This window comes from Rhipicephalus sanguineus, chromosome 9, assembly GCF_013339695.2.
Source record: "Rhipicephalus sanguineus isolate Rsan-2018 chromosome 9, BIME_Rsan_1.4, whole genome shotgun sequence".
Taxonomy (NCBI): domain Eukaryota; kingdom Metazoa; phylum Arthropoda; class Arachnida; order Ixodida; family Ixodidae; genus Rhipicephalus; species Rhipicephalus sanguineus.
In genome coordinates, this window is record NC_051184.2 from 92,990,313 (window position 1) to 93,017,794 (window position 27,482).

Genomic DNA, 27,482 nt, shown 5'->3' on the forward strand with positions numbered 1-27,482 from the left:
TTAAGTCTATGGCCCCCTCAATGGACAGTGTACTTCATTTTTACCGTTTAGGAACTACGTACGTAGTCCCTAGTAGTCGCCGTCAAAAGATGTGACGTCACGGCGAAGGGTGCGGAAACTTGAAGGTGGCATCGCCACCCACATTTTGTTTTTGCGCGTTTTCTTGCTTACTAAGCGTCTTGTCGCAGCAAGCATGGCGTTTTTGGTATTGTGAAAGAGTACTTTACTAATGTGAGAAAGATCGTTTTGCTCTTTAGTGTCCCTTTAAGAAAGCCGCGGACCAAAGGTGGGCCGTCGCGAGACGCGCGTCATCGCTTAATTTTCATTTGTGCAGGTATTGCGAACACTGTTTTCCCTCGGAATGGGCCAATGGGGAGGAGGTAGGGGGGAGAGCAGCGGCGAGACTCCACCCCCCCTCCCCCCCTCTTCCGATGGCGAACTATGGGTGTCACGTTTCACTTCGTGAGCTCTGTACAGCAAGTAAAATACACACGGTGCATTTCACCACCTACGCAGCAGCGAACGAAAAATTCGTTATCCGACGGCATCCTCGGAGCTCACCTCTCGATGCAGCTTGAATTTTTTATCGCCTCTATAAGGAGTGACAACACGGAGCGCTCACGTCCCGGCGGTATTTTCACGTCGTGGCATCCACTACCAAAAAAAGCTTAAATTCGCAATTTCTGTTTCTAGCTGGAGACCAGAAATAACACTTGGAAAAGAAGTATGAAACTACAGCTTCAACTACCGTTGTGGCCTTGTTACTGTCATTTTTTTTTGTTTACGCAGGTATAACACACCCAAGAAAATACGGAGCGATCGCGGTGTGGTCCACAGTTGCCGCAATACATGTACTGTATATATATATATATATATATATATATATATATATATATATATATATATTTCTTTCACGCTGTCATTTCTATATATCTGGGCCTACAGTGATACTGTCTATATTCTCTTTGCTAACAACGCGGTAGAGGAGATCGCGTTGAATAAATAAGCGCGCTCGGGCGAAGTCGACGCGCTAGGATTATGTTTTCTCTACGAACGAATAACCAGTAAAATGAGCCTGGAAGTAAGAACAACAGTCTTATTTCGACAGGCCGGCACTGGCAGCCGTCGATGATGAAAGAAAGAAAGAAAGAAAGAAAGAAAGAAAGAAAGAAAGAAAGAAAGAAAGAAAGAAAGAAAGAAAGAAAGAAAGAAAGAAAGAAAGAAAGAAAGAAAGAAAGAAAGAAAAAAAGAAAGAAAGAAAGAAAGAAAGAAAGAAAGAAAGAAAGAAAGAATCAAAACCGCGCTTCGAAAATTTTCAGCCAAGAGACTTGAAGACAGAGGCATCGTCACCTTCCTCATTCGGCAGCGCGGATGCTTCTTGCCATGGTGGCTATATTTTTCGGCTGGAGCTCATTCGATTCGTTCTGTGACTTTTTTTTCTTCATTTTCGTCTTTAATCTTATTCGCGGTTTTGCGAAATTTCGTCGTCGCCGCGCGCCCTCGGTAATTCGATTACACCACTTCCCCGGGGCGCACTCGACCCGCCTCCTCTCCCACTTCTCCACGAGTCGAGATTTCTGGCGTTGTCTTTCCCGTCTTCGTTGTCGTTGTCGGCAGTGTTTTCGCACCGTCGTCAATCTTCGCCCGGGTCGCAGTAAACCCCAGGCGCGACGATTTTTCCTGACGCTCGCTTTATAAGATGGCGCGACACGCGCGCGGTTTTCAGGCGCAGAGAGGGAGAGAGAAAGAGGGAAAGAGGAGGCGACGGATTCGAGCTGCGCCGCCGAGGATTCCTTCGCGGCAAGAGCGCCGTATCCAGGCGCTTAACGAACGAAGCAAAGAGCGTTTAAAGAAAGAATATTCATGGGAGCAAGGGGCTGGATAGAGAGATAAAAGAAATTATAGAAGCAGTATAATAAAACAAGAAGAGAAGAAGGAAGAGGGGCAGCCGCTCCCTCTCCCTTGCAGGATAGTCGACCGAAGATCCGCCTGGTTAACCTGCCGTAGCCTCTAAATGATGCTCTTTCTCTCAGAAAACGTTTACAGGAAGGAAGCTTGGAGCTCCTTTGCCGAGAACAACTCAGCGCTTCCGCATGAATGGATTGTTAGTTAGTTAGTTAGTTAGTTAGTTAGTTAGTTAGTTAGTTAGTCAGTCAGTTAGTTAGTTAGTTAGTTAGTTAGTTAGTTAGTTAGTTAGTTAGTTAGTTAGTTAGTTAGTTAGTTAGTTAGTTAGTTAGTTAGTTAGTTAGTTAGTTAGTTAGTTAGTTAGTTAGTTAGTTAGTTAGTTAGTTAGTTAATGTTGGGTTTTGCGGCGCAAAAGCAACTAAAGCCATGCTTCGCCAAACATATGGTGAAAAAAATTCTATAGGGAACTACATTATTTATGGCCATGACTATGGAATGTGTGGTTAGGTGGATGGATGGATGGATGGATGGATGGATGGATGGATGGATGGATATTTTGACCGGATTAATTTCGACCGCCTGGGGTTATTTAAGGCGCATCTAAATCCAAGTACACGGTAGTTTTCGCATTTCACCCCTATATAAGGGCGGCGCCATGGACCGGTATCAAACGCTCCGCCTTCGTGTTCAGGGCCACATCACGCTCAAGCCGCCCCGTCCGCTCCGCACAGCGTGAATAGTCTCCCGTCTGTGCTTAATGGAAGCGGCCAATGAGAGACGGGCGGAAAGCAATCCGCCCTCTGCGGTGCGGCCGCGCGGCTTGGGCGTAACGTGGCCCTTCACTGATCAACATCACAGCAGCGGAACTAAAAGGTTCGGTCGCAACTACAGAAAAAGAGAAGACTTCATACTGTTTCACATAGCACACCTTTTCACATAATACAAGCTTCACATAATTCACCTTTTCAGCGCTGAAAGGAGGCCACCAAGCAGAGGAGACAGAATGCCGACCACACACATTATGATATTTTCGGGATCAGCGAAGCATGTAGGACTGCGAAGAACGTCAGTCATGGGTTTAGTACATATCAATGGGCTTACCTGCCGGGCCCAGAAAAAAGTAGCACTCGTAGCATGAAGGTAGAGGCGAGCATTGTCATTGAAAATGTTATGTACGGATGAAATGTGGCAGCAATTTATGCATGATATGTCGTACATTCCAGCCAACATATTACTGGAACTTGCGTACATTCGAGAATGTACGTAGACGCAACCTGACTAGGAATGATCCTTCTGCCATAGAAAGAAAGTTCGAGAGAGTACATTGCATTCGAATGCGTCGAGCGATAACTTTTTGTATAACAATGACAGCCGGCGAAAAGTTGTCACCGACCGGAAATAAAAACAATAAACAAGAAAAAGAAAACAGTACTTGGTGTCAATGTATACAGTGAGGCCTGTGTTATTTACGACCGACCCGTTTTCTGCGTTGCAAAAAACAGCATTGCCAGAGCGAAACACAGCCGAAGCTCAGCCTGAAACACCATCTCTAACGACTCGGCGTGTCGAGCGCATTTGCATATACATTCGCAGCTGCGCGTGTGCGCGTACGCTGTAGACCGGAACCGGAACACTCTTTTTTCTTTCGAGGTCACGTCCTTCTTCGTTGAGGAGCGCGCTCTGACAAAGACGTATAAGGCACGTGCATTAAGGCCACAACCCCAACAACTTTCCTTCCCGTCATGCATTAAGGAGAGAACCTTCCTTCACAACCCACACCCTCGCCTTCATCTTTGACCCACTTCAAACGCACGTAGAGGCCGCGGCCGACTCGGGGTCGCATCTACAAAGCACAAGGCCTGAACCCGTCGTTATGCGCCTTCGCTCCAGATCGCCTCCTCATTTTCCCTCAAATGCCTCCGGTTTGCTGTTTTACCGAGACGCGTGCCCTCCTTTCTTTCTTTTTTTTAAGACGATAGTCTTTCTTTGGGAACTTAAACGCAGAAATTTTGGTCCGTCTGTCTGTCTGTCACACGATTCAGCCACCCGGCCGAAGTTTAAGCGCTTGCTGGACGCCCAGCCATCTTGCGTTCGTACTTGCGAACATTGTCGATCAATAAGCAAATATTACGCATATCTGAGGCGCAACATCAATACGTAAGTATTAGGTGGTGTGGTCCTTTACTAGAAAATACATAGATACGTAATTCTAATGAACCTATTGTTTCTTAGGCTGCTCCGAAAATGCTAGGGTTTCTTAGGCTGAGCTGAAACGGCGCAGAAACGGCCGGCAGAAGACTATCGTCTTTCAACGACATTTGCAGCGAAGCACGCAGAAGATACGCGGCCAATTTTTTAACAGCAGAGCTGTTTAAGCTCGGCAAGACCGCCGTGGAGCGTTCGCGAAAACTGTCATCATCATGCCGGCGTGCTGTCTTCGTCCTCTTCTTCAGCTTCTTCGCTCCACGAACACGTGCGGCCGGCGCGCACACTCGCTCGGCGCCGATTTGTACGGCATGGGATGCAATAACTCGCATGAGTGAGTGAACGAATGTAGAGAGAGAGAAAGAACGAGAGAGAGAGAGAGGAAGAAACAGAGAGAGAAGAGACGCATAGAGAGAAAGAAAAAGAAGGAAGAGAAATAATATAGAAATGCCGAGAAAGAAATAGACAGAGAGATGATAGAAAGAAACAGACAAAAAAAGAGGTAGAGTGAAAGATAAGTAAACAAAGAAAGAGCGAGAAAGAGAATAAATAAATAAATAAATATACAGAGAAAGAAAGAAATAGAGACAGATAGATACAAAAAGGAGATAGAAAGAGAGGAAGAAATAGAAAATTTTTCTCCGGCCTTTGCACCACTAGTGCAAGCTTCGCCTTGTTTTTCTTTTTTTTTTTTTGCCCGCGCGGCCTTCCGATCCTCCTCCGCTGTCCCCATTTCCCTAAAAAAGACCGGCTTTTTCCCCTGCTTTAATAATAAAATGAGAAAGGTTAGAAGGGAAAGAGGGATGGTAGGGAATGAACAGGCTCGCGTAAGCTTTCCGTGTTCCGGGTCGGAGCGCACGCGCTTCCGACGACTACGAAGAGCTCCCCGAGACGAATGACCCCTCGCCTTCCCTATTCTTGTCCCAGTGTCCCAGTAGACGCGTCGCATCCGAATCCCGGCGTCTCCCGAAACAAATCCGTCCCAACAACGCTTTAGTCCTGCACGCCGTTTGAGACAAGAGAAAGGAAACAACGCAATAAAGAAATGCGGAGAAAGAGGCAACGGAAGGGGAGGGGTGTTAAGAAGGACGCGTCCTTACTTCCTTCCGCCCTTCCTTCCGGCTCGTTTTTCCGCCTTGAAGGACCGCGTTTAAAAGCCGGCGCCAGAGAGGGAAGCGATGCTGCTGTGGGCATAACGGTGATGAAAATAAGAAATTAGGGAAAAGGGATCGAGGCGAAACGAGGGCTTTACTTGGTCTATGTATAGAAGAAGGCTTAAGTGCGGGTGGTGGTTTTCTCGGACGTTGGCTGCTGCGTAGAAGGCGAGTGGAGTATTTATTATAATCCCACAGCAAGCGCAGGCCTCACTCAAAACACAAACCACGACGCTATCCCAACTTCCTCTGTTTGTATCCTGGAACAGAGAGGCCCGAGGAAGTGGGGGGGGGGGGCGGGGTAATCAGTGGAGGAGCACACGCAGTTGCGACACGGAACAACCAGGCATGCGCCGCCCAATGCGAACTAAACAAAGCTGAGCAAAGCGAAATGACTAATCTTTTAACGACGACGCTGTTAAGCAAGCATCGTCATCATGAACGGGTATGTGCCACAGAGTTTGGGAAAATAACGCAACTCACCGTTCCGGCGTGGCCCGTAATAAACCTGATGGGTGAGAGAATAAGTACAAAGAGAGAGAAAGAAAGACAGAAACAGAGAGACAGGAAGAAATATGTAGAGAAAGATAAAGAAAGAAATTCTTGTAGAAAAAAAATTCTCCACGAGGCGAGATTCGAACCCGTGTACCGATCCGAAAGCGAGCGTCCTATAACCACTCGGCTATCCAAGTACTCGGCTATCGTATAGTGTAGAAAGGGGGTGGGGAAGGGAAGTCAACGTGAGGAGGAGGGAAAGGAAAAGGGGAGAGAGTAAGTCGTAGCACAGAAAGAATCAGAGAGAGATAGAGAGAAAGAAATGCAGAAAGGGAGAAAAAGAAAAGGTCAACGAAAGAGAGAAAAACAGAAAAAGAGAAAATAAGATAGAAAGAAAGATGAAGGAAGCATCGCGTCGTCGAGCGACCAGATACCGCACCACCTAGCCAAGCCGCGCATGCGCAGTAGCTAAGCCCTGCCCCCCGACGGAGACGCCGCGCGCAACCTCCGCTATACAGTGTATAGCCTGGCTACGCCCGATTGTGCGGAGACAGTCATGGGCGTCCTAAGGAAGGGGTTTTCCCGAGGAGGAAGCTGCGCATCTCGAAACTAGACGTGTCGGTTGACGGGATTACGAGCGGCGATGGGCCCGTGGTTTGCTATGCCAAGCTTCGCACGACTTAGCGCAAACTTCCCGCGTTTTAACGCGATTGCGTTAAAAAACTCGTGTCGCAGAAATTCAGCTGTCGGTGTCGGCGCCACTGGTTGTGAGCGAAAAATCATCATCTCGTCTCTGACCAAAAATTCGAGAAAGATGCAAATTAAATAAAGAATAAAAATATTCGGTTCTATTGAGAATCGAAACCAAGCCAAGCAACGTTATGTGGTGGCGAGAATCTCCTTAGCGCACGTAACATTTCGTGGCAGAAGCGTAGGATCACGCCATGTCTCAAAACATGTGAATTGCGAAACCAGTGGTGATTTAAAGGCCCACCCATTACAAAGCACTCAGACGTACTTAATCATCATCAGCTACAAAAGCATCAACGAAGTGGACAGCTGCGTAGGTTCGAGTGTTGCCTCACGGATGCGTAGTGGGCCCTTCGCTGATTCGCTAAAGGAAGAATTATGGCGTAGTGGGCACTTCGTTGATTCGCTAAAGGAAGAATTATGGCGTAGAGGGCACTTCGCTGATTCGCTAAAGGAAGAATTATGGCGTAGTGGGCACTTCGCTGATTCGCTTAAGGAAGAATTATGGCGTAGTGGGGACTTCGCTGATTCGCTAAAGGAAGAATTATGGCGTAGTGGGCACTTCGCTGATTCGCTAAAGGAAGAATTATGGCGTAGTGGGCACTTCGCTGATTCGCTAAAGGAAGAATTATGGCGTAGAGGGCACTTCGCTGATTCGTTAAAGGAAGAATTATGGCGTAGTGGGCACTTCGCTGATTCGCTAAAGGAAGAATTATGGCGTAGTGGGCACTTCACTGATTCGCTAAAGGAAGAATTATGGCGTAGAGGGCACTTCGCTGATTCGCTAAAGGAAGAATTATGGCGTAGTGGGCACTTCGCTGATTCGCTAAAGGAAGAATTATGGCGTAGTGGGCACTTCACTGATTCGTTAAAGGAAGAATTACGGCGTAGTGGGCACTTCGCTGATTCGCTAAAGGAAGAATTATGGCGTAGTGGGCACTTCGCAATATGGTCAATGAAGTCTTTTCTCTCTCTCTCTCTCTCTCTGGGATAGTTCGAAACGGCCAATGTTACGCACACAGACTTTCGTTTTCTTGCGGCATGGTTGAGGCATCCACCGAGAACCGAAGCGAGGCTAGCAGTTGAGAAAGCAATGCGCACGTCACCCGATTACGCAGTCGCGTTCTACTCTTAAAGGCGAAGCTCAAGTGTCTTTGAAGTTTGTTTGTTTTATTTCTAAACATAAGAAATCACCAGCCAAGCACTCAGTACAGATGGCTAACCAGCAAAGATGAAGCGTGAGTCCCCGGTGTTTATCACTGGGTTAATCCCGATGGTTCATTTAACATCTTTATCAATTACCGGTTACGTCTGTCCAGAAATGTTAATTGTTTGCCGCCCGTGTGTTCACTTCGTCATTTTGAATGGGCCGGTGGTGAGTAGTTGGTTATGCCCAATTTTTTGTGGCACATACCTTTTTTGTCCGCTGACAAATTCTTCATTTTTAGTGGGCCAGTGGTGAGTAGAGGGTTTTGCAGAATTTCTGTAGCACATGCGCGCTAGGAGTTTATCCGCGCCCAGGAAGGACGAATTTTGGCTTTGCCTAGACATACACGTGGTCTCCCCTGCGTCTTCTCTGGACCCAAATAAAGTTTGCATCATCATCATCATCATCATCATACACGGCCTCGCTGTAAAAAAAGACGACAGTTATGACAGCAGGGTGAAATTAAATTCTGGAGATTTACGCGCCAAAACTGCGAGATGATTACGAGGCAGACGACATAGTGGGGTACTGAGGAATACTTCTGACCTCCCAGGGTGCTTTAACGTGCAGATAAATCCGAGTACTCGCGTTTAGTAGTTGACTTCGGCCGCCACATGAGTGCGGCCGCCGTGTTCGGTATTCGAACCCACGCCCTCGACTTTAGCAGTGGAACACTTTAGTAACCGAGTTAATTTGGCGGGTACATGACAACGGGTGAGGAACAGATGATTAGAGCAAGACACGATGTGCACCAGACCACAGGCAAACGTCCAGGCGTCTATGTAATGCAAGTCAAAGCACTCGTATTAACTAGATCTCACTGGAATTCACACGTTCACGGTAGCAGCAGAAATCATTTGCGACTGAATGGAGTTTAACAACAGTCATGGAATAACGTAACGCATCATTGTCCTGATTAAACGAGATTTAACGCAATCTCACCTAACCTAATCTAATTTAGCCTAACCTTATCTGTCGTAACATAACTTATTCTAAGCCAGTTCCTCATCTAAAGTAACCAAATATATAGGGTGTTCAAAATTAAGCTTTCTGGTTTTCTTAAAATTCAGCACTGGGAGGTACGTGAAAACCACCTTGGCAGATAAGTTTTCTTTCCAGGGGGACACAAAGTGAGAAATAATTATCACTGTCAGCCGCCCAATTAACTAAGATTGAATAATGAACTTTCTAATGAGTGCAGCAAGCGGGCATGTTTGCATTGAAAAGTTGGAGGCAGTCGCGTTTCTACACAGTTCCACTTGGAAGAAGTCTTCTAGCATGTCTGTGCCTCGAGATATCCAGCTGCAAAATTTATTTGCGGTTTGCATAATTACGCATGCAAGACGGTGAGCAATGACGCAAAGCTCCTCCCCTATGTGCCGCGGCCGTTGCGTGACGACATGATTACCGCTGGGTAGAGTTCAAGTATTCTGCGCAAGGAAGTAGAGGTACAAGGCAGCGCGTGATATTTAACAAAACAGACATAAAAGTGATGAATCTGTACGAAAAGCTCCGGTTTAGAGACACCAATGAGGGAGTAAATATTTGCGCAGTAAATGCAAAGGGCTTTCGTAACGTGGCTGACGTTTACGTTGCGTGAAGCCGGACTTAGGTCAGATAAAGCTTGGTCGGCAGAAGCAACCCCCATACACAAGCACTTCAATATAGAGATAAATGCAACATCCGAATCTACATGTAAACGTGATTGTCGAAAGGAGAACACGGACACTACTCGGGGGGTATCAAAAACAAAAACAGCAAGAAAAAAGCTGAAATAAAAACGAAAGCACCGTGAAAACAGCACAGTACGTAGACAAATCGGATGTAATCCTTCGAGGATATCCAGAAAAATGAATCACCCACAAAGAGTTCGAGGAAGTCGTGCCCATAATGTTATCGCGAAGAGTGCTGACGTCGTGGCCCAACTTATCAATGACGTTACCGCGGTCCAATCTGGTTCGCTCCCTGGCGAATGCACTTGTCAAGAGGGTTCAAACGTACAGACGAATTAACCCGTTGCAACCATGTATTTAAACAGTGCAGTGTTTGACGGCGTCTTCAACATCAGCGTTGTCGTGCGAACTGCCCCATGAGGAGGCTCTTTAAGAATCAATGACAAGAGTTAGGCGTATAAGATTTGTTTAAGCCTCATACACGAAACGAATTATGGATTTTTTTTTAAAGACGATAGTCTTTCTTGGGATACTTGAACGGAGAAATTTTGGTCAGTCTGTCTGTCTGTCACACGATTCAGCCACCCGGCCAAAGATTAAGCACTTTCTGAATTCCCAGCCATCTTGAACTGGTAGCTGCGTTCATGCTTGTGAGCATTGTCGATCAAAAAGCAAATATTACGCATATCTGAGGCGCAGTAAATCACGCTAGATCAAGCTGAACGAAGCACGCAGATACGCGGCCAAATTTTTAAGCACTAAGCCATTGGACAGGCAAGTATACTAAGCGTTGTTGCTCAAACAGCCGAACGATTGCCATTAATGGTTGAATTCTTCCTTGAATGTGCGTAGTGACGTGTGCAACCACGATTACAATGCGAGTTTCCTTATACACATCTTCTTAAATTGGGGCCATAAAGTGTGGTTACAACGCAGTAATTTGCGCAATAAGCCACGAAACCGCAAATGCTCAAACATCAGACAAATCCACGCACGGTCGATCATTCCCATGGCGTGCAACTGAATCAACAACAACGCCACTGTCCATCCCCATTACGTTTTGCAGAAAACGCGGTGCCTTCTTCCTCCGTCTTGCCAAAGCTTGTTTGGAAAACTAGCTGCGCAAGCGTGAAACCCGCTGACAAGGCTTTCCTTCATATTTTGACATTTATCTTCGTGCCACGAATCTACAAAAAAAAAAGTAAAAAGAAAAGCTGCATCCTTCTGTTCTCCGCATCATCTGCGGCCTATTACCATGCGCCGAGCAGCCGAGAGCGAAACGACTTTTTCCCCGCACCCTTTTTTCTTTCTTGTTCATTTTTTCCTCACAAAACAATTCGCTTTCGTCGACGTCATCTTTCCCTCATTTCCGCGAGCCCGTACTATATAATAGCCCGGTCCCGACCGAGTTGGGGAAACAATGTCAGACGTGTGAGCGCGCGGGATACATAGGGTTCTCGCGCGCGCGTCTGTTAACGCCTCCATCCCTCTTTTTCTTTCTCCCAAAGTTGTCCCTATTCTCTTCGCTTCTCGGCCAACCGCTGCAAGAGCCGAGCCTTCTTTTCCCCTTTCTTTTATGCCCACGTCCACTGCGTTATCCACCTCTTATCTTCACAAGTGAAGGCGCTAATGCGACGTACACGCTCGGGAAACACGATGCCGCTCACCTCACGTCCCCTACCCCCCTTTTCTCCTCCCTTTTTTCTTTTAATCATTTCCCCAATTCTCCCTTTCCCGCTCGACCACATTCCCCGTTTCCCCACGTTTTCCCTCTCTCTCTCCCAACCTTCCCCGGGGCGCTCTCTCTCCACACGGCAACGTTCCTCTCTCCCGCTTCCCATCGCGCCCTTTCCCTCGTCTACCTCCTTTCCCCGGACGATCCTCCTCTCCCTCAGTCCGAGCCGGCGCTGCGCTTCCCCGGCCGGCACCTCGCAGCCCGTCAAGGGTGCAATGGCCTTCACCAAATCGATCTTTTCTTGGCCTGCCCTTCGGACCACCACAACTCTCTCGGGCTGCCTGCCTGCCCTGCGCCGCGCCGCGCCCCCAAGCTCCGTATTTCCAAACCCCCGGCACCGCTTTCTCCACCTCGCAGCGCCGCTGTCTAGCGGCGAAGCCTTCCCCTCCAACGACTTTCAACGGCGTAGCAAGGCTCATGTATAGAACGACAGCGCGCGAGAGGTGAACGAATGGAGAGATGCACGGGGGCGCTGGGGTGCGACTCGCATCTGAGAGAAGTGCGCGCACCGGCACTCCGACCTTAAGTGCTCGAATTTCGTCGGTCCTACGCGCTCTAGAGAGATACACTCAATGTGGAGAGGAAGAGACGCAGCTAGGCTGTATACTGAATCTCACACCCACGCGCTGGCTAACTTTGCGTCTACCTCTCCGGGGAGCTAACAGTGATAAGGCGCGTTCCACTTGCAACCCGGTTTTTTCAGCGGTGATCGTGGATCGAAGTGAAAGCGGATCCCCCTAAGGCCGGGCCTGCCGCGGTTGATGGAAGTGCTTTCAGGATTTTTCTCCGTCACTGACGCCGCCGAAACGAAGCGCATTGTCTTTGTCCTGGCAAAGAATTATTTAAGCAATGACGAAACCAACACGATGGGTCTACGATACACGAAAAGTAGCACTCGTACGGGTGCTACTTGTGTTCGAAGGGAACAGCATACAGAAGCGCCTAGCTCGTGTCTGATCGCTCAAAGGCTGCAGTTTCCCAATGAAGAAATACGAGCGAAATTGCTGAACTAGCCAACCTGTTGTATTTACGTAATTGTCTCGATAAAGAATATACATCCTTTATTAGAGCGAATGCCTTGAACGCCTTTCATCAAGCACGAAAAGTGACCGTCGGCGGCGTCAACACGAGCGACGCAAAAAAATCATCGCGTGATGACGCCACAATATGACGTTACAGACTACCAAACTTTGTAACGTCATCATGACGTCGCATAACGTGACGTGGCATGATGATGTTATCGCAGGCATAGAGTTTCCTAAAATTAACTAAAGGGGACTCTGGCGCTGCGATCGTTCAGCTACCATGGGTATGATGGGTAGTACACAAATTTGCCTAGTCTTCGTGCTTGCGGCTTCAAACGTACTTGTGGCTTTGTTTATTGCTGTGTTTTGGCGTTCGTTTTGGATAAAAGAATAGACTGTTGTGAACTTCGTGACCAGGTTTGAGTTGGTGAGCCTAAAAAAGTTAAAGTGGTTAAGTGGAACTGCTGACTTTTGCTGAACTTCGTTTTGCGACAAAGCGGATGCAGGCGACGCGCAGCCAAACGGAGCCGAAAGAACGAAGTTTAGACAAATTTGTGTACTACCCATCATTCCCATGCTGGGTGAAGCGTCATGCGTCGCAGCTCCCATAGACACTAGCGCCAGAGTTCTCTCTAGTAAGTATTGTAGGAAACTCTATGATCGCAGGGACGTCGCCACTTGGTCGAAGGGGGGCCGATCGCGGAGGCTGTGCAACACCATGGGAGGTGCAGAAACCTTTCAATGTCTCCAATCTCGGAGGTAGTGCACGACCACGTTGGGTGCAGAGAGTTTTCCCGGAAGGGGGGGGGGGAGGGGGCATTCGACTGAGAAGAGAAAGATGTCTTTCGCCTGCGAGTAGTCCTATGCAGATGCATAAGTGCCCGTGTGACGTTTTTGTGACTGTTATGAGCTGTTCTACAGGTATAGTTATACTGCCTCAGAGGACGCGTATATGGTCCGCATAAAATCTATCTCACTAATAATAATATATAACAAGCGAGAGCCTGACTGCCCAATCAATGACGCTAAACAATTATGACTACAGGATAATCGCGCTTCGCTTTATGAATGCAAACGTAAAATGCTACAAATATATCCGAGACGCATGTCTCGGTTATACTTAACGGATATACGTTAGCGCATTATATTCAAACTTCATTGATTTGTACATGAGTTACATATTTTTTACTACGACAACAGTTACGTGTTCAGTGTTTCTTTTTTCATTTGTGTGTATTTGGGCTGTTTTTATTTCCTCCTTTAATTTACACTAAATCTGCTCCGCACACTTGAGCAAACATACAGTCTTTCGGCTACAGAAATATTTAAAATTTTGTTTATTTATTAATTATGAATAATTTTGTAGTCCTGCATTAGGATATGCGTTGTCCCCGTTTTCCGGAGAGCCGTATTCCTGTCTAAGTCTTTTTTTTCTTGTGCGTTCGCTCGAGCTCGAGTCAGAAGGTGACAAAGAGGAAAGGGGTTCTGTGTCGTCGCGTTATCAGCGTCTTTTACTTAATGTTCCAATTTACATTAACCGAACAAGCAAGCAAGCGTCCCGCGATACTGTAAATTTCAACCACACCACCACCGCCAGGGATGTTCGCGGTGCTGGGCGCAGCCGCCGATGCCGTAAACGCGGTCTTGGACGTTGTATACGAACTCGCCGAAGCGCTTCAGCAGCAGCTCAACATCAGTATTCAAAAGCAACCCCAGCCATGGCAGTTCGGCGTTGGTCAAACCAACGGGCCGAACGAAGGAGTCATGGCAGCGAACCTACAACTCGCTAATGCCGGTTTCCGCATCCGGCGACGCTACTTAGGCCTGAGGCAAAACGTCGCCGAACAGCTGCCGCCCAGCGGAGACGCATGCTACACCAAATACTACAATCATACTTATCAGCCGTAGAAAGCTGGCTTGAAGGTATACGTCCGTATTTAAATGTCAGCAAATGTTCTGTGCTAACATTTCCAGTGAAAGACCCTATTCACATGTCGCGTTCTCATAATCCCGAGAAAATATTCTGCAAGTAGAGGATGTAAAGTATCTTGGTGGGATATACGACCGATCTATGCCCGCTAGAAAGGACATCTTTGAATGACCCGGTTATTCATGTCTTGCCGGCCTGCAAATTGATTATAGTAGCTAGATTAAGGAAAATAATTTTCTGCATCGTCACTAACGACCACATTAGAACTTCAGCACTTGAATCATCGTTGAAATAGTAAAATAGGTCAAACACGAGCAATTGAAGTCGCTATCAGTAGACTACGTTGTCAGACTCCGTACCTAAATTTTTATTTACACAGAGCTGGTCTGGCAGCTTCCCCTCATTCTTGTTTTTGCGGAGTACACGAGACAATAGAGCAACATATCACTTCCTGTTTTAGAGACTCTACCTTGCACAAAATTACTTTAGGTGCAATGTTCCGACTCCTTAGATTAGAATTAAATTCTACAAATTTACTTTCTTTCGGGGCTTTGTCCTTTGGCCACAGTGGCGAGAAGGTTGCCGATGCCCTGCAGGAGTTTCTTAAAGGTTCAAAGAGTTGGTTAGTTGGTTGATCCTCAGCTACTTGGCGCAACCCGATTTAAGTTATAGAATCAATCTTTACTCCCCTTTTTCTACTTTTCCAAATTGCTGTATTTTTATTCAAATTATGCGCTTCATTGCTTATATTCTATTTTATTATATTATTCTATTCTTAACATCTTGTTTCAATTTTACTTTTTAATCGACAAAAATTAACCTTCAATTTAAGAATTTTCTTTTAAAACTACCCGGTTCTTGGCAAATCCCCCAGCGTGGGTGTGTGCCACTGCACAGTTCCAAGGATCTACTCTGCTCTACTCGACTACTCTACTCGACTGAGGCGGATTCATAAGAGAACCAGTGCGTTTTTTATAGTCCCTTATTGCGATATATATTATTTCCGCTTTCCGGAAAGCCACATTTGTATCTAAGTATTATTGCGATAGCAATTATATGGACAGTCTCGGCTGATTTTTGCCGTCGCCGTCGCCGTCGCCGCCGTCATGCTGCGTATATGTATAAGTATGTATATATACATCAATATCCCAAAGAAAAATAAATAAGAAAAATGCTTCCCAAGCGCGGAATCGAACCAGCGACCTCCCAATTCGCAGCGCGGTGCGCTAAGCACTACTCCACAAAGCGTACTGTCGGCCGCAAAAGTTTGCGGGATGTGCAGCGCGTGGCCGAGCGACGGAAAACTGCATTGCTGCGTCACCTACCGTGATGCAGCGGGCGTTGAGGCTATCGGCCGCAGCCTCCGCGATTAGATGCGGCAACGGCACGTTGTCTAAACGCGCCGTCGCTAATCGCCGAGGCCGATAGCCTCAACCCCCGCCGCATCACGCTAGGTGACGCAGAAATGCAGTTTTCCGTCGCTCCGCCACGCGCTGCAGATCCCGCAAACTTTTGCGGCCGACAGTACATACCTCTGGCAGCTAACGGCGAGCCTTATATACACACCCTTCACCGTTTGCAGTCCTCCGAGACGGAGGCGCTTATAAGCGTTTCTTCATTACCAGCGAGATGGCGCTAGGAGCGCGCGGGCGCACTTAAAGGCGTCGGCCAGCTCTCTCGCTTCTTATATTTGCGCAGCGAGAACCTCGCCCTTCCGCTGTCCGCTCGCGCGGGCGTCCGAACAAACTACCGCAGTGTTCATGACTCTCAGCAGATCGAGCTACGTGGTAGCTCTCACCGCGCGTCGCGTGCGTGTAGCTAAAAGCGTTTCAGATGTCGTGCACGTAACGCACGTGTACTTTTCACGTTTGCGTATGAGAAGTCCCTACGTACGTGAAATTAAAACTGTCTAGTAGCTGCCGGGTAGTGATGGACGCACGGTAGTCGCAGCGCGTCCATCACGGGCCGCTTTTCTTGCTATCGCATTCATTGCTTCGCCCTTGCGGCGAAACTGTGACTTTTTTTTTTTATTTCCCCACTGTAGGGTAGCATACCGGTCCTTCTAGACTGGTTAACATCTGCCTTTCCTTTCTCTCCTGCTCCTTCCCTCTTTATTTTTTGTGCGTTAAAACGCACTAGAGCTGAAAGAAGACAAAGAGGACAAGGGCTCTGGGTGGTCGTATAGTGTCCCAGCGATACTGTAAATTTCAACCCCACCATAACCGACTGAGATGTTCGGGCAGTTCGGGCTGCTGGGTGTAGCCGCCGATGTCGTATTCGGAGTCCTCGATGCGGCACACACGATTCAGCAGCAGCTCAACGTTGGTTTTCAACCGCAACCCCAACCGTGGCAGTTCGGAGTGGGTCAACTCAATGGGCCGAACAACATGCCAATCAATGGGCCGAACGAAGGAGTTCTGGGAGCAAACGTCGAACTCGTTGACGCCGGCGTGCACCTCCGAAGACGACGCTCCTTACGTCTGAGGCGAGGCGTCGGCGAACAGATACCGCCCAGCGGAGATGCAAAGAGAGTTGTCTTCGTGAGATACCCAACCGGCGGAGGGAATGGAGTGTCGACCACGGCCTGGAACAGCCAGCTACGCGCTCCAGACTGGAGAGAAGTTCACTTGCCGCCTTTCCAGAAGGACGTCTACCAGGAACACATAACGGCGGCTAACAGACCGATGGAAGAAGTGGACGCGTACCGAAAGGCCAACGGTATCACCGTCACGGGTCGCGACGTTCCGAAACCCATCCTCTATATCGACGAAAGTGGCATCCCCGAACGCGTCGCGAAGGTCATCGAGGCACGTAACCCAAGATCAACGCCCAGCCCGGTGCAAGCGCAGTGCTGGCCCGTAGCACTCAGCGGTAGAGACCTCGTCGCTGTCATCAACGACGGGTCAAGAGGCGAGCCTCTCGCTTACCTCGTCCCGGCCATCATGCACATACTGCTCCAACCAACCGCGTCTCGGGACCGTGGACCTTTAGTGCTGTTGCTTACAGCGACACGGGAAGAGGCCATACAGGTCCGGGCGGTTGCCGACGAGCTTACCGAGGGGTTGGACATTCGGGCGATGTATCTCCTGCCCGGAGAACCTCGGGAACTCCAGCTCAAGCAGATCGAGGAAGGTGCCCAAATATGCGTCGCCACGCCGGGCCGCCTCGTCTCTTTCATGGAGGAGTGTAGGATAAACCTCAGCCACTGCTCTTACCTGGTTCTGGACGAAGCGGACCGCATGATATCGATGGGCTTCGAGAAGCAGCTTCGCGTTATTGCGGATTACGCCCGTCCCGACCGCCAGACGCTGGTGTGGCTAACCTCCCGCACGATGGACGCGAACCGACTGATAGACGACCTGACTAGTGACTACGTAAACGTCAGCGTCGGGGCGGTTGCCCGCGAAGACCAGAAGGCGCAGCACATCGTCTACGTTTGCGAGGCACTCGAGAAGGAGGAGAAACTAGTAACCGTCCTCAACGACGTCCTCCGCGAAAAAGACGACAAGGCCATCGTGTTCACGGAGAGGAAGCGAACGGTGGAGGACATAGTGTCCAAACTGCGCCTCCGCTGTTGGGCCTGCGTAGCCTTCCACGGCAAGAAGACTAAGCAGGAACGACACTGGGCGCTGAACTCCGTGCGATTAGGCGACGCTCCCATATTAGTGTCAACCGACGCGGCAGCCGGCTCCGTATCATTGGACAATGTGCGTTTAGTCGTGAGCTACGACTGCCCAATCGACTCGGGTGACTACTCGCGCCGTTTGAAGTACGTCGCTCGGCCCGATGGAACAGGTGTAATGTGCACATTCTTAGAGCCCGACGAAACTGCGCACGCCAAGGAGCTGATCTCGTTTCTTCGAGACGCCAAGCAGGTCGTACCGCCGCATCTGAGTAATGTGGCGAAGAAAGTACAACGAAGGTAGGCGGTGGAAATTGACTCCGTCGTTGGCTAGGAGGCTTGCGGCACAGAAAGACTCCTCTGAGGGTCTTTCTTATTCTGGCCACGTAATGATCGCCAATTACCTACAATATTCGGAACACACAACTGCAAAGAAAGTACTAATCACCTTATAAGTTAACCCGCTCTCACTGTTAGTGAGATCCGGGAGTATAATCTTGCAGGGAATAAAATTAATCCCTAAAGTTGCGTATCAAAGGCTTTATTTCTTTATTGCTTACATATAGGGCTCCGCGTTTTCGGATAAATCCGAAAAAAAATCACGCCATATCCACGGAATGAATGATGATAAGTGGGTGAAGCTCGAGAGGGGGAGATCATCGGCAAAACCATAACCCTCCCGTGAAAGTTCGCCCATTACATCATTAAGATTAAAAGACGAGAGACTATGTGCGTATATACAAATCAGCTTTTATTTTGTTCTCTTATTTTGTTCGTTTGTTCTTTCGTTTCTTCGTTTGTTCTTTCGTTTCTTCGTTTGTTCTTTCGTTTCTTCGTTTGTTCTTTCATTTCTTCATTGTTGGATGGATTGCGAGGTCCCTTCATTATGACGGCTTTATGGTCCGTGAAATGAAGTGAGAGCGGTTCTTGTACTGGTTGTGCGCGCTGCCGCCGCCTTCCGTGCCCTCCGTTCCGCAGCCTTGTATTCCATCTGGCGACTCCGAGCTAAAGAGAAAGCGTGCCAAGAGGGAGCCTCATGGCGCGTTACTTCTGAAACGTCGTCTTCTTCTTCTACTGCATACCATAACGCGCGCAGTAAAGAAGAAAGAATGCCACACAGGCGAACCAGCGCCCTCTAGAATATTTTTCTAGGTGGCATTGGGCGAACACGCACGAGAGTCTCACTCGTCAACGTCGTCTTCTTCTTCTACTGCATACCAGAACGCGCGCTTCTCACGAGCTAGAGGTGGCCCCAACTAGGTGGTTACAAACCGGTCACAGAGGAAGGACAGACCCACGGCTTTAGGAGCTTCACCCCTAAAATCCGATAAACTCTCGCCGGTAAAATTTTTGACAATTCGGATTTATTCGATAAGCTCCGATTTTAACGGCCAATGTGGTCCGATTCCATTCCTTTTCGAAATGGCATTTTCTATGCGTTCATTGATCGATCAGCTAGTTTTACCTCACGGCAGCAGCATCCCGTAGACCGCACTCATCGCACATTTAACGAAGGGCTTGACGCGCATGGAGCGAGCGACGCAACGTATGTAGTGCCCCCGGGAGCGCGAGACGACTACAATTGATATACGGTTCTCTGGCGGCACCGGGGCACGCTAGACGACATCGAATATACGTACCTCTCAAAATATGCTTGCGTCTTTTGCAATAAGCTTTAAGGCTGTACTCAAACCTCGATATAACGAACGCGGATATAACGAATTATCTGTTATAACGAAGTAAATGAAGAATAGTCTTGTCATAGATACAGTGTTAGAAATAAATGTTTTTAACGAATTTTCGGATATAACGAAGTTATTTTCGTGGCAGATGTGACTTTGTTATAATGAGGTTTGAGTGTAATACGCAAAAACGTTGGTGTTTTGTGTTGAAATATTTGTGCTTATGTATATATGTGTTTGTGCGTTCAAAGCTTCCAGAGAAGTGAAAATGCGCCCGAGGCCCGTGTACCTAGATTTAGGTGCACGTCGAAAAGCACCAGATAGCAAAATTTTCCGAGCCCTCCACTACGGCGTCTCTCATAATCATATCGTGGTTTTGGGACGTAAAACCCCCAAAATTATTAACTAAAATATGCTTCGTGTTTTGTGATGTCTTATTGTTCAGATATTCTTTCATCTAAGATACTGGACTATTGAGAAAAATGCAAAATTAGATTGAAAATTTTGTAGAATTGGGGATTTACGTTAAATAAACTCCGCTAGACGCCGAATATCTGCCAAAAAAAAACAATAAACTCCGAAAACACGGAGCCCGACTTATGTACAACAATATAATGTGCGCGTGTACATTCTAGGAAAGTTAATTTTAGTACTCTGACTGAAGAATGTCTTTTTTGGGTGTGTTTGTGTTTTATCTGCTATGCATTCGAACTCATCACGTCCTCTTGCGCGCTTGTGTTCACGTTAAATTAAAAAAAAAACGCAGTATTTTTGTTTCTTTCGACAAATTGTGGCGATAGAACTTCGCCGGGTCTCCTATTTGACTACAGCGATGACTCACCTATACTTTAAGTTTGTTACAAATCCTATTTTTTTGCTCGTTTCTAGGTCACCACCGTTGTTTGCACTCCGATACAAACAGTAACAGGTTTATGATTCTTCTGAAAAGTTCACGTAAATTGCTTTCACGTGATCAGCAATGTCGGTTAGGCTGAAGTGTAATTTTTGCTAACTCGGCACTATACTGCTGTCACGACGAAGTGACATATAAGTGTATGCAGTTGAACGCATATATCCTACATGATTAGTACAAACATAACCACGCTCACTATATATCGGTCTCCTAGGGACCATAATTTCCACTATGTCAGCTTTCTTGCCGGAAAAATTCACCGCGCAGCATGTGCATTGCCACAAGAAATTGGATCGGTCGGTTTGGAACGCCCTCTACAACGTAACGAAACGCACGTGGCCCTAATGTGAATAATAAACATTTTGCTAATTGATCTTAGTAAATTTAATTAAGCGCAATATAAGAAACACACTAACGAGCACCACATGACGGCAAACCATGTTGTCGGTTTCATTCAGTTGCGGTTAACCACTTTTCTTCAAATCATTGGTTCTTATTACGTGGAACACGCGGTTTATATAGTATGAAACGCATTACGGTGACAGGTGCGTACGTTCACAAGCATGCGGAAGACAGGCGGCTCGGATCTGTGCCTCGAGGCGCCCCGAATTCTTTTCATTTGGTCATGGGCGCGCGTTATTTTTTTCCGTATCCTCGAACCCCGACCTCTCGCTGTCGTTGCGCCGCGCTTCGTTCGTTTTTTTCCGCCGCGGCCATAAACGATCGTATAGCCAGAAGGCTCGGCGCACAACAAAACGACGCAGGGAAGCGCGCTGGTTGTTGCGCGATGTCGTTCTGGAGCGGCTGTACGATCTTCAACACAAACTGTGTCTCTGTGATTCGTTTCCGTTCCCCTATGGTATTTGTTCTGCTATTTTGCTCGTGTGTACTGCATTGCGAGAAATGTACGATAGACAAGCGAGGGGACCCCAGCCGAAACTTTTTCAATTTTTCCTGTGTATATATACACGCACACATACAAATGCACGCATGAACATACATGTACATACAGTATTGTTCAACTCCTCCCCCCCCCCCCCCCAAAAAAAAAATATCTGGCTATGCCACTGTTCCATATACTGTGTTTTGTGGCGCCACGGGATTTAAACAGTCACAGAACAAAGCAAGCCTGATAATGCTCGCAGGTACCTCTCCGTGTTGGAGTTTACTCTGTCTGGATGGTGATGATTATATACTGTAAAGCCGTATATATCCCGTCTCTTCCATTACCGAAAGTGTCTACACTACTCTGGGTGCACCTCAAGCGAGACAGGTACTTTACAAACATGGGAACGTTCGAAATGCAGCCTTTTCTTTTCTCCTCCTTCTCCGCTTTCTTACATTTTCTTTTTTTTTTTTTTTTTTTGAAGCGAAGCGCCATCCCTTCCTGTCCGCTGCGGCGTCACACAACTGGCGTCGGAACGGAAGGCGACATCAAACGTCACTTATCATTCTCAAATCTTTTCACCTACACTCTAAGAGGAAAAAAAGAATTTGTGCAACTCCTTTTCGGAGATTACTGACTTGCCACGTATGTGACCCTCTTTAAAGAGACACGCCGGTTCTCTTTTGGGTCCCACGTGCGACTCTCCGACGAGAGTGTAATGTTCTCCGAAGAGAGTGTCTCTTTAAAAGAGAGTCATATCCGTGCCCAAGTCTGGACTCAGCGAAACGAGTCAATGGACTTTTTCTGAAGGCGAAAGCCTTAGATGCCTCGTCAAACGCGCAAATTGACCGACGTCCCACGTCGGCGGCGTCAACACGAGCGATGCGAAAAACCATCATCTAGTGATGACGTCCCAGATCGTCAAAATTTCGTGGCATCATTATAACGTCACATACCGTGACGTCATCACCTAACACCATCGCTTGGTCAAAGGTGCGCCGATCCCGGAGGCAGTGCAAAACAAGGTTAAATGCAGAAAGCTTACAATGCCTCCGATCGTGGGGTCATTGCAAGACCACGTCAGCTGCTGAAAGCTTTCAGAGGTGTACGCGGGAGGTTCAGTGCATCGATTCAGAAGAAAAAGAAGAAGAAGATGGCTTTCCCCATCGAATCGACTGAGGAGGGTGCATAAAAGACCATGTGAGCTTTTTTCCTTTTTTTTCTTTGAGTGTACCGTATACATCAGCAAAAAGTCGCTTAAACAACGCTATCTATGTCACCTTTCATTTCAGCAAGCAAGGCAGAAGCTGCGAATGACAGTAAAGAATGCATTAGGCTGGGCTCGATTTCTTGAAGTCAACGCTCCGGCTGCCCGTCAAAGGAACGAACGGGTTTGGTTCTTGGTCGGAGGGCGCTGTCGATTAATTCAGTGAACCGGGGGTTTGTTTCCAGTTCAGCGGCGCTGTTTGAACCCACGCGGAGGCAGCGGCCGAACCGTGAACTCATGAAAACGCAAGGAGCGTGAAACAATGACCACGACTTCGTCTCGGCGTGGCCCCTTCGCACGCGCCGTCAAACATCGTGTAATTCGAGAAAGTCACAGGAAGGCCGCTTCACGTCAGTGCGTAGTTGGTTGGACCGCGACTGTGATGGCCGACCCAGGCTTTAGCTTCCCGTCGTACCACCATTCGGCTCCAGTAGTGGTTTATGAATGAATGAATGAATGAATGAATGAATGAATGAATGAATGAATGAATGAATGAAATAAACTGGCAGGGTCCCTTAGGGACTATACACGCGCTAGCCGCACACCCGCTCCGCACGTGGCGGGACACCTGCCGCCCGCAACGGAGGGCTCCTGTGACGTCACGAAGAGCGGTTCTAACTTTTTGCAGCCGCCCTGCCGGCTTGTCAGGCTCGCCTCTCATTAGCTGCTCGAAGGCGGCCCGGCGGCCGCCTTCACAGCAAACATGGCGCTTTATGCATTCGCCTAATACGACTCGAAGGCGAAAGCCATTTTCTTTTTGTTCTAAGTCGACGTAATAATCGCCATCCTTCCCCTCCGAAAGATTTCTGCGCCTAACGTGGTTTTGCACCGCCTCCGGGAGAGGACAACCTTTGACCATGCGACAATGCCATGCGATGGTGTCACGTTATGTAGCGTCACGAATGTTCTGTGACGTCATATGGTGACGTCACTGCGTGATGACTTTTTTTTTGCATCAATCGTGTCGACGCCGCCGACGGTCAATTTTCGCATGCATCTATGGCTGTCACCTTATTAATAATGTCTGGGGTTTCACGTGCCAAAACCACGACGTTGTTATGAGGCACGCCGTAGTGTTGGGCTCCGGAAGTTGCGACCATCTGGTGTTCCTTAACGTGCAATGACATCGCACAGTACATGGGACTCTAGTTTTTCACCTCCATCGAAATGCAACCGCCGCGACCGCGTTCGAAACCCGTGACTTTCGGGTCAGCAGCCGAGCACCGTTACCATAGACTACCGCGGCGGACTGCATCATTGAGTTAATGAGTCGATCAATCGACGATTAAATCAGTAAGTATAGATTTCACTAAACATCTTGCACGGCACACAGACGTATCAGATAATGTACTGCCACGCCTGTTGAGGCGTATAGCATCTCCTGCGGTTTCTCTCAGGACTTGGAATAAGAACGCAGCGAACAAAGAAACATGAGGATAGGGTTGGAGGAGCGCTATAAGACGGAAAAACGAAAACGGACAGGAACGAAAAGGACCACACACTATGAAAAGAAAGAAAGAAAGAAAGAAAGAAAGAAAGAAAGAAAGAAAGAAAGAAAGAAAGAAAGAAAGAAAGAAAGAAAGAAAGAAAGAAAGAAAGAAAGAAAGAAAGAAAGAAAGAAAGAAAGAAAGAAAGAAAGAAAGAAAGAAAGAAAGACGAGAAGAGAAGAAAAGGAATCAAGGCGGTTTTCGGGCGAAATCGTAGCCGCCAGCGGACGTGGAGACAGCGATAGAGCGCGCGTAAGCGATGCATAATAGATTGGGGCTTTCGATTCCCGCGCGCCCCAGTTGCACAGGTGTACGGCTCGTAGCAAGCGAGCGCACGGCTTCGCACGGACCGGGAGCCCCCTGAGCTCGCTCACGCACGCACGCACGCCACTTATACGGCGTCCGGCAGCTAGGGTACGCTGCTGCGGCTACAGCGAGGCGCACTCCCCGCCCCTCCCCTCTTCCGTTAGCCCTCTCCGCTATGCAACGCCTCCTCTCTAGCCTCACTGTGCGCCACTCGTTCTCTCTTCTCCACCTCCCCCTCGTACTCGAGCTCCTAATTTCGCTTATGTTTACGTCGCCCTCTCACTAGAGTGCGCCATTCCAATCCTTCACTGCCATTTCACCCTTTCCTCACCTCCACGGGAGGCCATCGCCCTTTCATTCGCTCCCTTTCCGGAATGGGGAGTATTTCCTCTCCCCATATCGGAAACACTCTCCCATTTACTCTCCCCTGTGTAGGGAGTGTTTCCTCTTTCTATATCGGAAACACTCCCCATTCACTCCCTCTCTCACATACTCCCAATAGCGGCATCTGAAGGGTGTACAAATGGCTTCCTCCACGTCACCGTTACTCGAACCAACGCTGCTCCAGCATGCGACGCTACTTGCAGGTGTAGCGACTCCGCGATCGCACAACGCAACCTCGCGCGGCGTCGATCGAACGCTCGGCGTATAGAAATTAATCGAAGAACGCACCGTGCTTCTATACGTATCCCAACAGCCTGACTGCTGAAAGCGCCGAACTAACCAACACGCGTTAGCGCTGCCGTAACAGTAATGGATCTTCTTCGATTTAACCCTCCGTCCTTCGTCATCTAGCTCCCAGGCGGGCGCCTTTCTTTCGTTTTGGTCTCGGAAAAACGGTCCGTAAAAGGCTCCCAGTCGTGTTCTTCCTGTTATCAAGCGTTTCGTTCGCTCGCCCGTTTGTTTATCGTATCGCGTTCGGTTTGCTTACGCGCACGCGAGTATTGCGAACGACCTGTATTGAACGCCGCACATTCTTTTTTTTTTCTTTTTTTCTTTCCCCACTTGGGCGTTCGGCCTTTTCACGCGGAGAACGAATTGCTTCCAGGTTTTTGTTGCGTCAGCTTGCACGGGCCGGAAAACCATCTCGCTTTATCATCGGGGCCGCTTTTGGCGCGTAATTGCGCTTATAAAACGCGGACGATCCGTTATGAATCTGCCTTTTGCCCTTTGGGGAGCAGTTACGGAGACCCGGCGCCATGAGCCAGCTGAATATTTCTTTCTTTTCCTGTCGTCCGGAAAAAAGATTGATTGCCATCCCAATGTTACACAGAGTAAGTTGATTTCATCGCATCGCAGTCATAATTGCCACAAAGCAGGGCTGGCGGGATCCATTTCATTGTGAAGTTTTTGCAGAAACAGCGTTTTGGAGTGCAGCCTTTGGTTAGGCAACGTGGCTTACTCAGGCTTTGTGTGTAACCCGTACTTGAACCGCACGAAAACGAACACGTCCTGCCTTGCTGTTTTTCGTCCTCGTGTTGTTGTTGCGCTGTTTACCTTCGATTTTGCTTAACGTTGTCTAAGAGAGAGCCTGATGCATCAGGTCTACGTTAAACCTGATCCCGTCGCAGTCTTAATGCTATGGAATGACGTATTGTATCGTTGCCGTGACCACAACTTCTAGCTTGATCGAAATACTCGTACTCGGAAAGCTCACCCTTGTGACTGCCACTTCACACATCTGTTTCTATCTCTCCGTCTCTATCGATGCCTTCTTTTCAAACCATGTTTCCACACCGTAGTGCCCGCGGTAGGGTCACATGGATAACAAACCAGTGACTCGATTCTGATTAACATCCCTGCCTTTCCTGTTTCTCTCTCTCTCTCACTCCACTCATACCTTCAGTGTTCTTACACCCTCACCGGTATACGTCCTTTCGAACGCCATTAAAATTACGGGGCTTAAGATTCCTAAACTGTGCATAAATGTCACACGGTCCCTTATGCAATTCGCCTAAGACAAAAGCCTTCTTTTTGTTCGCAATTCCCTTACGCACTCACTTAAGACGACTCGAAGGCGAATACCATCTTCTTTTTCTTCTCAGTCGATGTATTGATCCTGCCCTGCCGCCCTTCGAAAACTTTCTGCGCTAAACGTGGTTTTGCACTGCCTCCAAGATCGGTGGCAACGTCACCTGGTTTTGCATTGCCTCCGTGATCGTAGCACCTTTGACCAGGCTACCATGTCATGTGATGACACCACGGTGACGCCATGATGACGCCACAGATTTTTACTATCTCTGACGTCATCGTGACGTCATTACGTGATGATGATCTATCGCATCACTCGTCCCCGACGCCGCGGGACGCCGACGCTCAAATTTCGCGTTTGATGAGGCATTTAAGGTTTTCGGATTGAAATACGTGACCCCCTCCGCCCCCTCCCCGCTCTAGCTTAGCGGTTATGGCGTAGCGCTGCTAGACACGTGAGCGTGGGTTCGACTGCCGTCCACAGCGGCCGCATTTCGAATAGAGGCGGAATGCAAAAAACTAAGTGTATTGTACAGACGTATCGGTACACGTTAAATAATCCCTGGTGGTAAAAATTAAGCCGCAGTCGCCCGCTACGGCGTGCCTTATAATCACGTCGTGGTTTCTGCGCGTAAAACCCCGTAATTACATTACAGAGCATGCGCAGAGGCAGACAGGTGGACTACACTGGGGCACGCAACGTACACTCCGTGTTACCAGCCATCACCTATCGGCGCATCAATGATTCGACGAATCGATCACTCGCTCAATTAGTGTACACGCCCATCAACCGGGAGACTGGCAAACCCGGGGGCGGGGGGGGGGGGGGTAGAGGGGTCGACCGTGCTCGCCAATCAATGAGCTGAAGAATCTCTTCTCTACCATACACCCCCTCCCTCCCCCCTCCACTCACTCACTCCCATAATCAACCAATTTCTAAGGGATCTCCCGTTGTCTTCGGCCGCGCTCTCCCTTATCAGGCGGCCGGCGACCCATTCTTCTTCGCTCCTTCCCCAGGTATTGTTCGGCCAGCCGGCAACCCCCTTTTCCAAATCTGCCAGCGCGCGCGTCTCATGCCAGCAGATGTGCCATCGATTTCCAATCCTACGGGTGCGCCGGAGCCGTCGCCTCGAAAGCGAGGAGGAACCCCAACCCCCCTCCTTCGTGCGCGCACACGAGAAGGGGCCGCAAGCACGCACGCTTCGGGGAGTTGTGCCGGCCCCGGTGTGCTTGCTGCAACCGGGAACAGTTGGTTCCGTATTCGCGCGC

General features: G+C 48.5%; 2 protein-coding genes across 2 annotated transcripts in view; one reads left to right on the forward strand and one right to left on the reverse strand.

Annotated features, from left to right (window-relative positions):
* Nucleotides 1–27,482, reverse strand: part of LOC119405737 (rho GTPase-activating protein 100F) — a 111,291-nt gene that overhangs the window by 48,956 nt on the left and 34,853 nt on the right. The gene's annotated exons all lie outside the window — the stretch shown is intronic.
* Nucleotides 16,311–18,005, forward strand: LOC119405738 (probable ATP-dependent RNA helicase DDX5). The gene has a single exon (XM_037672574.1). It carries the CDS (start codon nucleotides 16,311–16,313, stop codon nucleotides 18,003–18,005), a length of 1,695 nt encoding a protein of 564 aa, XP_037528502.1.